This window comes from Gymnoscopelus braueri (assembly GCF_963280865.1).
Source record: "Gymnoscopelus braueri genome assembly, chromosome: 14".
Taxonomy (NCBI): Eukaryota; Metazoa; Chordata; class Actinopteri; order Myctophiformes; family Myctophidae; genus Gymnoscopelus; species Gymnoscopelus braueri.
Window position 1 is genome coordinate 7696555 of NC_137619.1, and position 16910 is coordinate 7713464.

The 16910-nt window shown below is 41.8% G+C and overlaps 1 protein-coding gene across 3 annotated transcripts; it reads right to left on the minus strand.

Annotated features, from left to right (window-relative positions):
* Positions 1–238: 238 nt before the first annotated feature.
* Positions 239–16778, minus strand: slc29a3 (solute carrier family 29 member 3). 3 transcript variants are annotated; one of them, XM_080449001.1, is made up of 8 exons: positions 16624–16778; positions 13388–13514; positions 12180–12625; positions 9847–9929; positions 7080–7306; positions 5118–5280; positions 1935–2562; positions 239–1748 (listed from the first exon to the last, which is right to left on the minus strand). In XM_080449001.1, exons 3-7 carry the CDS (start codon positions 12510–12512, stop codon positions 1941–1943), a joined length of 1428 nt encoding a protein of 475 aa, XP_080305127.1. In that variant the 5' UTR covers positions 12513–12625; positions 13388–13514; positions 16624–16778; the 3' UTR covers positions 239–1748; positions 1935–1940. The 3 variants fall into 3 exon arrangements, with proteins under 3 accessions (XP_080305127.1, XP_080305126.1, XP_080305128.1); XM_080449000.1 differs by having other exon boundaries at positions 239–2562; XM_080449002.1 differs by having other exon boundaries at positions 239–2562; positions 12180–12658.
* Between the last annotated feature and the right edge of the window lie 132 nt (positions 16779–16910).

Here is a 16910-nt window from a genome sequence, read left to right on the forward strand (position 1 = left end):
TGAATTCCTCGTGTCAAAATGACAGAAGAGTGAATATTTTTGCCTTTTGGTTTCTTTCAATATTTAACCCATTTAAGGCCTGGTATCCATAGCAATAACAATCACCAGGTGCCCCAGCAAAGTAGGTGGATGTGAAAATGCCAGTAGGGTGCTTATGAACTACAATGTATATACTTTCATATCACGTCTATGTTTATAGATGTAAATGAAAAACAGTCGAGACAAATGCAAAACACGTTTTAATTGCAAATACACAGTTTAACCAACTCGTTGTTGACCGCTTGTTAAGTATACCAACATAGTGTAGTAGGGAATGACAAAACAGAAGGGCCACAAGGGATTCACAAAAAACATTAAGATATGGTTGATATACCCAGGTAAAAGTAAACCAACAGTAGGGATGGGACGATAATCGTTATTATCGTTTATCGTGATAAAAACGCTCATAATAATCCTATCGCAGAGATTTTAATTTATGGTGAAATTGTCCTCCGTCATACACTGGGATCAGTTCACCTTTTATTTGCAGAGCTGCATATCCGGCGCCACTTAAACCCTCCAGAACTGGTAAAACGCACCTGTAAAGAACGTACTTGACACAGTCTTTTTGTCACTCTCTAAATCTCTTTGCCAAAAATAGCCGATCTACAAGCTCACACTTGTCAGCTTGTAGAGCTGCTATTTTTGACAAATGTTCCACTCCAGACTATGGATGCTGGGGTTCAAGAAGGGGTTAACAAAAGTGGCATTTTAAGAGTTTTAAGCTTAGTTTGATTATCGCGATAATATCGTAAATCGCAATTATTTTGGTCACAACAATCGCGACATGAAATGTTCATATCGTCCCATCCCTAACCAAGAGCAGTGTAAAAGCTCAAATAACAACAACCTTTTGATCACCTCACATAGTATTTTCTTTTTAGAGTTTTGTCTTTCGATTCCCTCGTCAGACGTTTTGTTTATTACCATTTGCATAATTTCAAAGACAGCATCAATTAGACAGTTTTATACTCAAAACCTTCACCCTCAAACCATACAAAGTTGTGTAAAGACTACATATAGTTTTGTGTTATTTCTGTTGGATGTTTATCGCCTGTGTTTCGGTGAAACATATCCTTAAAAGACTGCACATCCACCCTGTACGCCTTGAAGTCCCTCTGTCAAGCTTTCAGGATTTTGGAGCCTCCACAACATGTCTATTAAAATGAGGTATAAGATCTTAATCTATGTAGATCTTAATTTGATATGATTACATACAGTGTTGCATTGGTGGATCTATCTCTGGTGGGATGTTATCTTAAAGACGTCACGCGCACATCGCTCAACACGTACACTACAGGTCACACAATGGACAATGGATATGCATCTAGGCTCATTCCTATGTTAATTCACACTGGTGTGACACCCGACAGCCTTTGTAAACTTTGTTAAGGGTTGTTTTTAATCGATGCATGTGCGTGCTCCTGCTCAAAAGACAGGTGGGACGGCGTGCAATGACCAATGCAACACTGATTACATACACCGCTCCAACATAACATTATAGTATCTTCAGTGTGATGGCGCTCTTCATTATGGTGCTGTTGATGTTCCGGGATAAATCGGGGGGCAGTCTCTCACTTCTGCCTTCACCCACAGTGTCTGCTGTGCCGTGGCATCTCGACTGGAGCGTTGCCCCGACAGCCCCACGAATAGGTGAAAAGTGGCACTGAATTCATTTTGTCAGTCACGGACGCATAACTCTTAAGGTCCTTACACACCGGGGCGATTTTTTTTCATGCGAATATTACGTTTTTTTTATTAAACCTTATAAAGTCAATGCAAGCTTCCACACCAGTTTCGCGGAGCGAAAAAAGCGTCTTTTAATTATTCGGAACGAGTCCGAATTTTGCGTATATTCGCATATTCGCCGGTGTGTAACCGCCTTTAGAACGCACTCGTCATCAGATCAGGTGCACAATGAGCACCGAGATGGCAGAGCCCACGGCCAGTCCCAGGGTGAGGAAGAAGGACATGACCACCCCCGTGGGCTCGGCCAGCTCCCGGGGCACCACCTTGGGTCCGTAGATCATGGGGAGCGTGCCCAGGTAGCCGTTGGAGACGCCCAGCAGGCAGACGAACACCACGGGGTAGACGTCGTGGGCGAAGAGCACGGTGTGGAGGTGGCCCCTCGGCTGGTAGTTGCAGAACACGATGAGGGGGATGAGCGCGGTGCGACACGCCACCAGCACGGGGAGCACCTTGCTGGTGGGCCCGGGCGCCTGCAGCCAGGCGGTGGCCTGCCGCCCGCAGAAGTCCGCCGCGTTGTACAGGAAGAAGCTGGTGAGCGGCACGAAGTAGGTGGTGGTCCAGGGGCTGCCCGAGTCCTGCCGCACGGACTGGATGCCCGAGGAGATGGCCGGGAACACCACGATGGAGACGCAGAAGACGTAGAAGACGCTCAGGCCCAGGACCCAGGTCTTCCTCAGGATGGGCGTCAGCGGGGGGACGGAGACGGACCTCGTTGTGCCGCCGGTGTCCGCCAGTGACTCTGGACTGTAGCACGTCGCCGCCAACGTATAATGCCTACAAAGAGAAGTGGAATAGATTAAATCGACTGTCCATCAGTTCTGTCTGCGCCACTGGTCCTACGCTGAACCCATTCAATCAGAAACGCATCTCTGTCATTTTAGATTTCTTTGGCTATTCAAAAAATTGCAGATATTGCAGAAATTGCAGATATACAAGCTCGGCACTGTAGATCACTATAGATTTTTTGGGCAAATCTTTGAATACATATCTTTTAAAGCGAACATTTGCAACTCAAATCTTTGCTTCTGGGGGGGTCCCAGGAACAAAAGTATTTTACAAATGTTTGCTTTAAATTTATATATATTCAAAGATTTGCACAACAGTTATGTTCACGATTTTCCAAAAATCGTGAACATAACTGTGAAATAGCAGATCTTGTAAAAATCTTGTAGATCTGCTATTTTTTAATAGCCAAAGAAATCTAAAATGACAGAGATGCGTTCCCGGATCGTGTGTTTGGAGAACGGCATGAGGCTTTGTTATCATCATGTCATGTCCACAGCATTCCTTCTGGGCATTTGGGGGGTTTAGTGACCCCAAGGTGCAGTCGGTCCCTCCTATTTTCAATCACTAACTATTGGCTTGGCACGAAGTTTGAATGTTTTTTAAATTTACAAACCACATCTTCAGCTGAGTAAAGCACAATTTTGTTCTTTTCTGCAAATGATTCCGTTTGTAACTTTTGTGAATGAGTCCGTGTAAGTGGTCTAATTATAATGGCTTAATATATGGTTTGACATTTATGTTTAAATTACACAGTAAGTCCTGTGTTGTTTATTGATCAATTTGATCCAATTTATCCAGCTAATATAAAACCAAATCAAATTAACACTTAAGTTTTCACTGCACTACCAGACTATGTATGGAATCATGTAACTTTTCAGTCATGTCAAATATTAGGCTAGATTGCTTTGGACATATAAGATAATTGGTTCATTATTAGTGATGGAATTGTATACAGTCAGCAACCAGTGTGTTGTTTGTTATCTTTCCGTGTCTATACCACACACAGATACACACAGGACTGGAGTTGGGAACAACAACTGCATTTTGAGAGCACCGTTCTCAACGCTCTCTTTAGATTTATGCAGTAATCTTCAAAATGTTCTCGGAGGTAGGGGAGCTAGGACTCAGTATTTCTAAAATCCTGGCTACAGCCTGTTTGTTATGTACTTCGTCTACATGTGCACATAATAAACTGGAAAACCCAGAAAATCAACACGCTTCAGTTTAACCCATTAAGACCGAGGCAGCATCAGTGTCATTTTAAGATTTCTTTGACTATTCTTTGGCTTTGGCTGTATATCTGCTATTTTTGAATAGCCAAAGAAATCTAAAAATGACGCAGATTCTTTCCCGGTCTTAATGGGTTAATAAATGTCACAAGATGGGAGATATAACTCTCACAACAGTAGCTTTGTTCTTGTTGTCTGGTTTCATTTGATCATTTCTTACGAGAGGCAAAAGTCCTTACAACCCACTTCCTGTTTTTCCCCTCCATTTCTAAAGTTGTTGGTTCCGTTTCAAATACTAAAATATAAAGCCTTCATTCAGACAACTTGCGGGGGTCACTACACTTTGTGCTGACCAGACCTGAATAAATAAAGTAGTATATACAAATAGTAACTGCAAATAAATTCTACTGTTGAATACATTTAAATGATGGCCAGAGAAATCCGAGTATGTGAAATAATCCAAATTTCACAACGCGAACGCATCGCATTGCGAGTCGTGACATATATGCCAGGTTTAAAGAGCAAGACCACTTTGGTAGACATTTGGGTTGTGTAGTTTACCTTGCCATGATGTAACTCCAAAGGTGGACAATAAATCTAAAATAATTGCTCCATTGATAAGAAATTGAGAATTCAAAATATGCTCCTCATTGACTTACATTGTACAGTGAAACAGCTCTCAAAGTCACTCTTTTAGCACATAAACGAACGCAAACAAAGTTGATTCAGACAATATAGAACATCACCAAACCCAGTACTGTTTGCGGACTGGATCCGTGGATCCGGATCTTCAAATAGTCAAATCAACAGGAAGTTAACATTTTTATTAAAAACATTAACAGTACTGGGTTTTGTGATGTTCTATATTGTCGGAATCCACTTTGTTTGTGTTCGTTTATGTGCTAAAAGAGTGACTTTGAGAGCTGTTTCACCGTACAATGTAAGTCAATGAGGAGCATATTTTGAATTCTCAATTTCTAATCATTGGAGCAATTATTTTTGATTTCTTGTCCACCTTTCAGTTCCATCATGAAAAGGTAACTACACAGCCCAAACCTCTAACAAAGTGGTCTTGCCCTTTAACTCCACACACAATACTTGATGAGGGAGTCTTACTAACTTGGGGCAGCTGTAACTGAGTGGGTAGAGAGGCTGTCTGGGAATCGAAAGCCCCGGCTAGACCCCTACCAGCTTCCCCTGTGCCCTCATCAAAGCCATCTAAGCAGCCATCAGGTGGGTGAAACTGTAAAAAGCCATTTCCACTCCCCCACAGACTATAAACCCCCCCGCCCCTTCACCCCTTTGCCCCCTAACCTTGAGTAGGCCAGTTTGGGCAGCAGCAGGTACGTGACGATGCAGAGCAGGATGAAGACGTCAGCGGTCATGAAGTACGCCAGAGCGCTGTCTGTCACGTCGTCGGCCACCGCCAGGTCCACTATGGACGCCACCGCACTCAGAGTTCCTCCCATGGCCTGGCCTGGGACACAAGAAAACGTACAGTAATAGGGAAATTACAGTCTCATCAGTCTCCTGATGAAATGACCAAAACGTAATGTATTCCTATCGCTACTAGTTCAGGCAGTACTAAAATGACATGATTTCAATGTCGTTGTTAACTCATTGAGTGCCATTAACGTGTTTCACGTGTTTTAGCGCTATGGTGCAACGTGCCATTAACGTGTTTCACGTGTTTTTGAAAAAAATAAAATAAAATAAAATAAAATAAAAAAAAAAAAATTCTTCCTGAACCCAAGATATCATTATATGAAGATTTGCAGCTCCATCCACTCCTTGTTTAACTTATAACTGAAAAAGGCTGTATCTCGCTTCCTAAGCACTTTTGTTTTACAAAATTTTAAATTTTAATACAAATTGTAATGACCAGAAATAGATATTAATAATTATGGCACTCAATGAGTTAAGACATTATTCAATAATGTCTTAACAACGACATCATGTCATTTTAGTTCTGCCTCGCTCTAGACTGGAGCAGACGGCTCAACGTGATCTTTAACGCGCCTCCATGTTGACGAACGAGCAGCGAGTGCATGCACGTTCCCGGTCATGAACGCACGTCTATATTCAACATGGCTCTGGCAGGAGGTCTAAAACCTGGTTTAAAAGGTTGTTTCAACACGTCGGTAACTTTTTGCCAAACCGTCGGAAGTACAGGCATCTGTAGCATAACGGGATTATACCTTTCCTTTTTTGATACAATACAGAAAAAGGTAAGAATTGATTGCGCAGATCGTCCCCTCTAACAACAGTTTGAACACAGAGCGAGTGGTCCTGCTGCCCGCAGCTGTGCAGCGAGGGGAGAGTGAAGTGACTGACACGGCTAGTGTGAGAGTAGGAGTCGGATCATGAACCTTTATTCCTCTGAAGTTGTCGGCTCTTTTCACATAAAGTAACGATTAACACGGCCAATGAAATGTCAGTAACTATACCGCTGTGGGCGCTGGGGGCGTGTCTTCTCCTCCGCGTCATCAGCGCCCATACCCTAGGTGCGGTTGGCGAAAGGGCCTACTCTGTGTGGAGTTTGCATGTTCTCCCGTGTCTCCTAGGGTAGTTAACTCATTCAGTGCCTGACTTATTTCTGTCAGTTTGGCACTTTGGAGTGCCAGAGCCAAAAGTCATTGTAAAAAAAAAGTGCTTAGGAGCCGAGATACAGCCTTTTTCAGTAAGAAGTTAAAAAAGAAGTGAATGGAGCAGAACATTTTCAAATCATGATATCTTGGGTTCTGAACATCAGCACAGGGCTTATGATACAACGGACGTCTTAGACGTCGAGTGGCACTAAATGAGTTAATACCCTCACAAAAACATGTAGTAATCCTGGTCACTATACTGCCTCCCCACTGGTTGGAATAACGTGTTCCTTCCACGCGCTACGTCCAACCAGGGAAACTCTCCCCTGTCAGGTGACAAGAAGGTCAGTTGGCTCTCATGCATTGAAGAAGGCATGAGCTGAGCTCGGCCCTGGCCTCCCTAGGCTGGTGGGGGGAGTGTAGTGCACAGGATCACTTAGCAAATTGGCACCGGGTGAAAAAAGGGTTACAAAATCGAGGGATAAAAATTATATAAAAAATAATAATAATAATAACTACACCGCGTTACCGATCTGGCGAAGAGTAACTATGTACGTTGATAGTTACCAAAAAAGGTAGTTGCGTTACAGTAACGCGTAACTGACCAACGCATTACTTTGTAACACGTTAGTCCCAACACTGCTGCTATATGCCCTATAGTCCAGTTGGGTCCAGTTGGGTCCAGTACCTGAAATGAGGGCCTGAGAGATTCTCATAGGGAAGTGTCCACTGATCCCAAACACACTGCCGGCGAAGATGTTGGACGCTCCGCTGACGATGAAGACGCTGGCCAGAGTACCGGCGAAGAACTGTGTCCTGCACGTTGAAACGTCCACCTTGACCATCACCGTGGTCATCACGAACACAATCAGGATGATACATAGAGAGGACAGGATCCTTGTTTTTGATGACAGCCTACAAACACACACAATGACACAGTGACAATCCGGTACTTATTATAATGAATTGAATGTTATTTTAACCAATCTGTATGGTAGAGTATGTTAATACAACATAACTGTAGTTCAGACATTGTTGCAATTACCTCACTCGACCAGGAGAGGGAGACAGCAGACATCAAACTGACTGATTCTAGCTTTAAACATGCCTCAAGATTGACACATTTATACAGTCACAGTATCCGACAACCAACAGAAAAGAAAGGAACACATTTATAATAGAATAAAGAATAAATAAACATTTTCACCCTGTATCCTCTCAACCACCCTTCTCTCTTGTTCAATGTGAGAAAGGGAGAAGAGAAAGAGAAGGGTTAGACTGAGTTCAGGTGGGGGTGAAATGTACATCTGGTCACCCCACCTCTAATTGTAGTTATATATTATTAAAACATACAAAAGGAACTGAGCCTTCTGTAGCCTTAAAGGGTGCTCTGAGACTCCTAGCACTATTAGAAATAGATATGGTTCTATGTGGTATGCAAGTACTGCAGCACTATTAGAAGTGGATCTGCAGGGCCTTGCAAACAATTGAATCGATTCCCACAAAATGTATAACTTGTAATACGGGAGAACTGTCACCCGTGAGCTCTCTCTCCCCCTCTCCAGAGCCATTGGGGTCTGCCTCTCTCTACAAGGCTACGAGCGCCCCCGCCCCCCCTCCCCATCAGAGAATCACTTAGGTTGTAGCAGAGAGACAATGTAAGACCTTTAGTTAAGAACACAAGTAGCATCGCCCCAAAGTGTATAAATCCTCCCTATGTGAAGCATTTAAGGGGGGAATTTCCTCCGTTTTGAACAATTCATTTCAGGCCCTGGATCTGGTTCTCATGTTGTGATAAAGCACTTCAGAACTATTAGAAGTGGATCTGATTCTATGCGGACTTCTTCACACCAGAACCTCTGCATTCTGTTACATCATTGAGCACTAGCCAAACACTGCGATCTGAAGGAGGTTTCAATTGTTGATCACAACCATAAAATGTGTGACAAGGGCTCACAAGATGTGTTGTTGTTATTTTAAAGTGAAACAGAGTGAGGAACATCTTAGACCTAATAAGGACTGTGTACGGGTTCCACACAAGGATGTCATTCATATGGTCTGTTTAGATGAGTATATTTAGTCTCAAAAGGAGATAAACTTGAAATACAAGATAATAAGCTCTAGCACTCCCTCACCTCTCTCCGACATAAAAAAAATAGTGTGACCATAGAAATACAAATCAAGCATTCATGAATCATGAGATTGTAATTTATTACAGCGTGGCTGCAGGAGTCTTCATGTGTAATAAGAGTATGTCTGGATCTAATCTCCCACACCACTGGGACGATCAACAGCAATTGTCTTGTGCAAACTGACTGCCAGTAGGCCTCAGAAGTCTCTATATTTTTCTTTATATTATTGTTTATTGGAATATTAAAAATAAAAACATTTGTAATAATAGAAGTCAATGGGGCTCTGACTGGGCTGAAACCTTGCCAAAAGTTGGAGTCAATACATCAGCCATATATCATGGACATCTGTTGTCATCAATGACTGACGTCCAGTGGTGGAAGAAGTACTCTGATATTTTACTTAAGTAAAAGTAGCAATACCACAATATAAAAAATACTCTGTTACAAGTAAAAGGCAGGCATGCAAACAGCCCGAGGTGAAAAAGGTGACAACATATTGTTTTCTTTCGGGTCAGGTGTCACACAATTGCCCTATTTGGGTTCAAAAAGGTGACTGTAGCTGAAAAGTGACACTTTTGCATGTCTGAAAAGGCCTGTGTTAAAAATGTTACTTGAGTACAAGTACAAAGGTATTGCCATCAGAATATACTGAAAGTACCAAAAGTTAAAGTACTAAAATGTTTGAAAATAGCCTAGGTATAAAATAGGGCTGAAGTGGTTAATGTATGTTTTATAATATAATAATTTATATCTGCAAATACAAAGTAAAGTACAATATTTGCCTCTGAGATGTAGTGGGGTAGAAGTAAAAGTATTGAGAATTGGAAATACTCCAGTACAGTAAAAGAAAAATCACACCCACTGTGAAGTGAGCTGTGTTATTTAGAAACAACAGTGGTCATCACAGTGATGGAAGCTCACTAAAAAAAAAAATATTTTTTGAAGTGCGTGGTGCTATTTATAGGTTATTATTTCATCATGCGTCTCGCTAGCCAATCAAAGCAAAGGGTCTGAATAGAGTCAGCCAATCACGGTACGGCGAAAAGGGTGTGAATAGAGTCAGCCAATCACAGTACAGGGAAAGACGAATTCCCAACCCCACTTATAGGAGCGGCTACACCGCTCAAAAATACCTAAAAATTGTACTTGATACAGTACTTGAGTAAATGCACTGTTACTTTACACCACTGCTAACGTCACAGGCTGCCACATGAAGTCCAAGATCCACATGATTTGGTGTGTGTGTGTGGTGTGTGTGGTGTGTGGTGTGTGGTGTGTGGTGTGTGGTGTGTGTGTGTGTGTGTGTGTGTGTGAGAGACAAACCTGTTCACTAGGAGGTAGTTGAGTATCAGAGACAGCACAGAGGGCACCGTGGAGGCAATAGCCAGGTAGCTTTCGAAGTATTCCTGAGGATAGGAAGAAGAAGAGAGGTCAGTCAGTCAGTTCCATGTAATCCCTTATGGCCTCCTCATCAACATGGACGTGTTAGAATGAGAGAGCACAGATCTATGTGCAGACACGTGCATGAATCACTCACACATACAGAGGTCATAAAACCACTGAGGCCCATTCTGCGAAGGCCTTCTAAAGCAGAATTTCTCACACCTTCACGATTTTTTAAAAATGTTTAAAAAATAGCAGATGTACAAGCTCGCAGCACGGCACGAAGTGACGCGCTGTGAGCTTGTATATCTGGTATTTTTGAATAGCCAACGCTAAAATCTAAAATGACACAGATGCTTTCCCGGTTTTAATGGGTTAAGAATGTTATTCAGACAGCATGTTGTTTAGACTGATGTTATCTTTGATGTTTAAATGGTATCCTAGTTGGTGAAAGTTGATAAAAGTTAGTTACTTTGTAGCACTTAACTGTTCTCTTTTCACTCTATTTACCATTTATCCTGTTGTTTGTTGACTAGTTCATGCGACTTATCTTGCACTTAGTAGTACAGTGCGTCACTCTGGATAAGATGATGGCCTAAATTGTAATTGTACATAGTGTTTTCTATGTATCCAGGTGACTGGAGGAAACCAAACAGCAGTACAAGGACATGGTGTCTCCTTTCCCTGCATACTGAGAAGAAAACCAGACAAAACATGAAAGACCAAGACTTCTTCACCATTCTGCGTCTGCTAAATTGTAGCCACTCTAGGGCAGCAGTGCAATGGAAGAGAGATACTGTCAATGTTTTTTCAAGACTCATTCGGAAAGGTAGCATGAAACCACGACAGATTAAACATTCAATAACACTGGAGAAAACCAGCACTAACAAAACTACGGCCACTGCTTTGAAAACCAGTCCTGATACCAACCATCCCAATATGAAGGACTGCCCTAAAGTCTTGCAAATTTTAAAAGAAAAATAGAACACTGAATCAGGCTCCCATAGTTAATTTAACAGAATAATAATACTAAGAGCTATTTGATCCCGCGAGGGAAAGTACGTTTTCAAGTAATATAGGTAGATACTGTAGGTGCATTCATGGGTTATAGCCTGATTATGTTCGGACACGTATTTGTACTGTAGCTTTTAGCCTAATGACTGTGTGTATGACCATTCTACACCACCAGGGACCCTAGACTTTGGAATGGCTGCCAAAATCAGTGTTAAATCACTTCTTAAAACACACTTTTATTGACTTGCCTTTACTACCTGACCGTTTTAATGTTCTTCTCTTTTTAAGCTCTTTTAATGTCTCTTGCAAACTGTTAAACTTTTATTATGTTTATCTCACAATGTTTGTGTGTTTTTTTTGTTTTAATCCTTGACACTGTGTGAAGTGCTTTCTAACTCCGTCGTAAAAAAGTGTTATACGAATAAAGCTTAGTTAGCAGGCCTGTGTCCTGGCCGGAACCATTTTTATAATCTAATGTATGGCTGTGAAAGGTTAGCCCGCCACACTAAAGCATTCAGTGTCTCTAATTGTATAATGATGTTGCACTGGTTTCTCTGCGAGACGTGAAAGGACACTCAGTGCTCGCAGCCATCACGGGATCGTCACAGTACCTAGAAACACACAGCCAACAGCAACAATGACACAGCCCCGAGAAATGCAGCACCCATACATGTGCAGTGTGCGCACGTGCAACAACACGCAAGCATACGCACAGACTTAGGCTGCACGTGCATGACTAAAATCATAATAATAATAATGATAATAATAATATAATATTTTTTGCTGAATATTGTAATCACAATGATAAATCACGATTATTGATGATGATTATCAGCGGGAAAATTATTTTATATTTTTAATGCCGTTGATGCTATTTGCTTATTGTGCTTCTCTGTGTCATATTGCTTATTGTGCTTCTCTGTGTCATATTAATGGCGAAATAATATGTAATGGTCTCCGTAATATTATTGTTCCTCTAGGAGCCTGATGGGTGGAGTACAATGTTCTAGCAATGGTGCAACAGCTGCCGAATAAGATTAAGAATTAATTACCTAGGACCCCAATGGAAACAATACCGCAAGGACTTTTTTGGTGTTATCCTTTCAGACAAAGTGTTTGACTGTACTCGTGCTGTTTTCACATTTCTGTCTAATAAAATATTCAATCAATCAATCGCCATATTTTTTTGTGAAACTAAAATCACGACTTTCAAGTTGTGCAAACCCTACACGCTATACCCATCCCTCCCTGCAACTCACAACGAGTTCTCCTTGGTCGCCGGGATCGGTGCCGTTGCTCAGCTTGTACGTCCAGTAGTTCTTGGCCGTGATGAAGAAGTTCCAGGGCAGCAGGGATCCGATGCCCATCAGGAAGAAGATGATGTACACCAGACAGTAGGAGTCCTCGGGGACTTGGCGCTCGTGCAGGGGCGCCGTGTGGTGCTTGGACACCAGCGGGGCTCTGTCGCCGGAAGGCATCTCGTCACCATTCTCCTCGTCCTCCTCCTCCGGCAAGTCACAGTTGATGGAGGCAGCGATGGGCACAGAGGGAGAGTGACCGACGCTGGGCAGCAGGGGCTCTGTGCCGTCCATGCTCCCACCGGAGGACTCACAGCGACAAGGTGACGGGACGAGGAAAGAGGGCGGGAGGAGGAGGTACGGGGAGGGGCAGGGCAGAGGGAGGGAGGGAGCGAAGCGGGACAGTACTGGGGTAGGAAGGGTTAGAAAGGAAAGGAAATCTTTTGATGAAGATGGTGAAATAAGAAAAGAACGAGGAGAATTATTTTTTACCCGTTTAATTCGGGGACGCATACTGTGTCATTTTAGATTTTTAGCTGTAACCATTATTATAATTTTTTTTTATTATAATTTTTATCCCTCGATTTTGTAACCCTTTTTTCACCCGGTGCCAATTTGCTAAGTGATGCTGGGCACTACACTCCCCCCACCAGCCTAGGGAGGCCAGGGCCGAGCTCATGCCTCCTTCAATGCATGAGAGCCAACTGACCTTCTTGTCACCTGACAGGGGGGGGGGGGGGTTTCCCTGGTTGGACGTAGCGCGTGGAAGGAACACGTTATTCCAACCAGTTCCCAATAATGTAACCATTATTTTATACTTTGGGCTATTCAAAAATAGCAGATCTACAAGTTCACAGCGGCTACGAGCTTGTAGATCTGCTTTTTTTTTTTTTTATCGTGACAATTTGTGCAAATCTTTGAATATATATATATTTTTTAAAGCGAACATTTTCAACTAAAATCTTTGCTTCTGAGGATTCTACAAATGTCTACAGACATCTAGAAGCACAGATGAGTGTGTACTGAGCTTGAACATCGGCTATTTTTGAACAGCCAAAGAAATCTAAAATGACAGAGATGCGTTCCCGGATTCAATGGGTTAAAAGATTGATCAGACATTTAAATGTAAAGCATGTTTGTATTGCAGCCTTAAACACAGACAGACTTACTTTTAGCTGTCAAAAACAGGCATAATTATCCATGGCTGGTAGTCTTTAGTGGTGCTGGTTCTCTGAGTTGTTTCTGCAGTAGTAGTGGTGGTGGGGGGTCCAGGCCAGGGGTCCAGGTCCTGCTAGGCTAATGGAACAAAAGGCAAATTACTAGTCAACACACACACACACACACACACACACACACACACACACACACACACACACACACACACACACACACACACACACACACACACACACACACACACACACACACACACACACACACACACACACACACACACACACACACACACACACAGGCATAACTATGTGAGAGCTTTCATCTCTTGTTGCTGATGAAGACATTTTCCACACCTATTCCTGTAATTGCTCACATGAGCCATGATTGACTCGTGAAAACGAAGACATCTGTGTAACGCAGTGTCTTTTTGATCAGAAAGAGAGGGACGATGACGCAGAGAGTTGCACCCAAACACTTTTATCCAATAATGGCACCTTGTGATTCTGATGGCATGGAATGGGAACACACAATCTATCTATTGACCTCGTGCGTATGAAACAGCGGTGTGTTCAATGGCACCGGGACAACCAAATGACTGGGGTCAACAACACTACGCAAGCATTGAAGGAGGCATGAGCTCAGTTCTGGGCTCTCCCTAGGCTGGCAGAGGGAGAGTAGCGCCCAGGATCACATAGGCATTTGGCACTCACTGTGTGAAAAAACTGGGTTACAAAATCGTGGGATAGAAGATTTGGATATAAAAACAACACTACGCAATGCTCAGAGGCTGTGTGGGATGAGAGATTCAATAGAGATGGTGTCTTCAACGTTTTTCAGGCCAAGGACCCCTTAGCTGAGAGAGAGTCGAGAGATGAAGCAGGGACCCCCCACTACATTGTTCAGAGTAGACTATCGTCAGTGTTGTGTAAATTCAGGTTTTTTGTTCATTTCCGAAATTTAACCACTTAAACCGTCAATACTTAGTACTTGATTTGCTCCTTTTCCCCCATTACACCAAAACTCTTTGCCAAAAATAGCCGATCTACAAGCTCACAACGCGAGGCGTTGTGAGCTTGTAGATCGGCTATTTTCGGTTAATGTTCCCCTCAGAATAGGGATGCTAGGGTTCAAGTGGTTAATAAAAAAACAAAAAAAGAAACAAACAAAAAAGAAAAATCCTACCACACAAAGATTTGGCGGACCCCCTATAGTAGCTCTGAGGACCCCCTAGGGGTCCCGGACCCCCTGTTGAAGACCCCTGCAATAGAGAATACTTCATACTACCACTGACACACACATTATCTGCCCTAGACATCTTTTAGTCTACATTATGAAGCCTATAGTACATTATGTTGATTCATGTACTATAGGCCCCTGTGTAGGGGTTGGCAACCAGGTCTATGAAAACACAAGCCCAAAAGAAGCGACTAACACATGAGCACTTTATAAACCTAGTATATAGGCTATTTGAAAATAGCCAATCTACAAGCTCACAACTTGTGACTAGATCTGCTATATTACAACAAAATAACTTTTTAATTAAAATATTTTAAATACACAAATCTTGTATAGGGGTTCTTGCCACAAAATATTTTCAGATGGGGGTCTGTGGACAAATACATATTAATTTGGGGGTCCTTGACATGACAAACCACTAGTTTAAACAACATTAGGAATGAAGCTCAAATAAACAACTATAGAAACAAGTAATTAAAAAAAAGCAACCGTCAACTACCAAAATCTACAAGCGAATTTACAGAAAAACAAGCCCAGTCTCTCTTCTCTGTCTGTACTTGGTTTACTCTCTCCATCTCTCTCTCTCTCTCTCTCTCTCTCTACACTCTCCTATCTGAAACAATGTTCCCTATTATCCACAGCTTCACATACAGTTAGAGTAATTATCTCACAACAGTGGATGCAAATGCAGTATAATGCCTTTTTTTTTCTTTTTACAATAATCAACTCCAAAGAGGTGTGTTGTGTAAATTGCGTTATAGATGACATGGACAGAAATGGGCTAAAAATATAAATAGGATTTCAACACCACTACCCTTTTTCTTTTTGCACACTGGTTTTCTTATTTCCACCAGGAGGAAGCTAAATCTGCATAGTAAGCATAGTAAGTAGGTTTGTAAAGAGCTGATGCTGCATCCTTGCAGTGTGCCAGGCAGGCATCATGTGTTATCAGATGATCACATGGGGTTCAATCATCAAACTGAATGAATGACAGCAGAACCGTCTCATAAGCTTAGTCTCTGGGTTTATAGCTGATCTATCCCACAAATATGGAATATAACATTAGAATCTCTATAATTGTGCATTTACCTTTTTTTCTTTCATATATTATGTCTGACAGTTGCTTACTGGCCACCAAACTTTGTTTAGAACTTAGACAATCAACACACTACCAGTGGTGTAAAAAATAAGTACATTTACTCAAATACAATTTTGAGGTATTTCTTTTACTTTACTGGAGTGTTTCCAATTTTCAGTACTTTTACTTCAACTCCACTACATCTCAGAGGCAAATATTGTACTTTTAATCCACTACAATTATTAGAAAACTTTAGTTACTAGTTAGTTACTTGATTTGGATTAGTATTACAAAACATGCATTAACCACTTTATCCCTAAATAGCCAATCTACAAGCTCACAACCGCTTATAGTCAGTTCTGCTATTATCTAAATAATGTAATACATTTTGAACACTTGTGAACACTTGTGAAACGGGACATTCTGCACAATGAGTACTTTTACTTTAGATACTTTTAGTACATTTTGTACTTTTACTCAAATAAAGTTTTAATACCCGGACTTTTACTTTTACTTGTAAACAGAGTATTTCTGCATTGCAGTATTGATACTTTTATTTAAGTAAAACATTTGAGCACTTTTCCCACCACTGCACTACTGGTGAAAATGTGTGTGTGTGTGTGTGTGTGTGTGTGTGTGTGTGTGTGTGTGTGTGTGTGTGTGTGTGTGTGTGTGTGTGTGTGTGTGTGTGTGTGTGTGTGTGCGTGTGCGTGTGCGTGTGTGTGTGTGAGTGCGGGCTATCTAGTTACAGTTCAATATATAAAATGTAATTTGATTTCTGACATTTGTGTCAGACACTTATTGTGCCAAGAAGAGATCTATAACTGCAATCAAACAAGGCTTCTTAAAGTAGATGAATAAGAAGACAGATGTTACTGTAGACATACGATTTCAATAAACCATAACAACTCTTACTGAATCTTGCTTCTTATGTCTTTGTGTTGTCTCTGGTGAAAGTCTCCTTCAGGATCTGGTGAACTATAATAAATCTCCTTCAGGATCTGGTGAATTATAGTAAAGTCTCCTTTAGGATCATCTGGTTTTGGTCCATAGTTTTTCCTCGTCGCATGATCAGCTGACAACAACACAACCAGTGTTGCCAGATTGTGCGAGAGAAATAAGCAACCAGGTATATGAAAACAAGCCCAATAAAAGAAGCAAACCTATTTTGCATCGGCTATTGCAACGTGTTGAGAGCATGT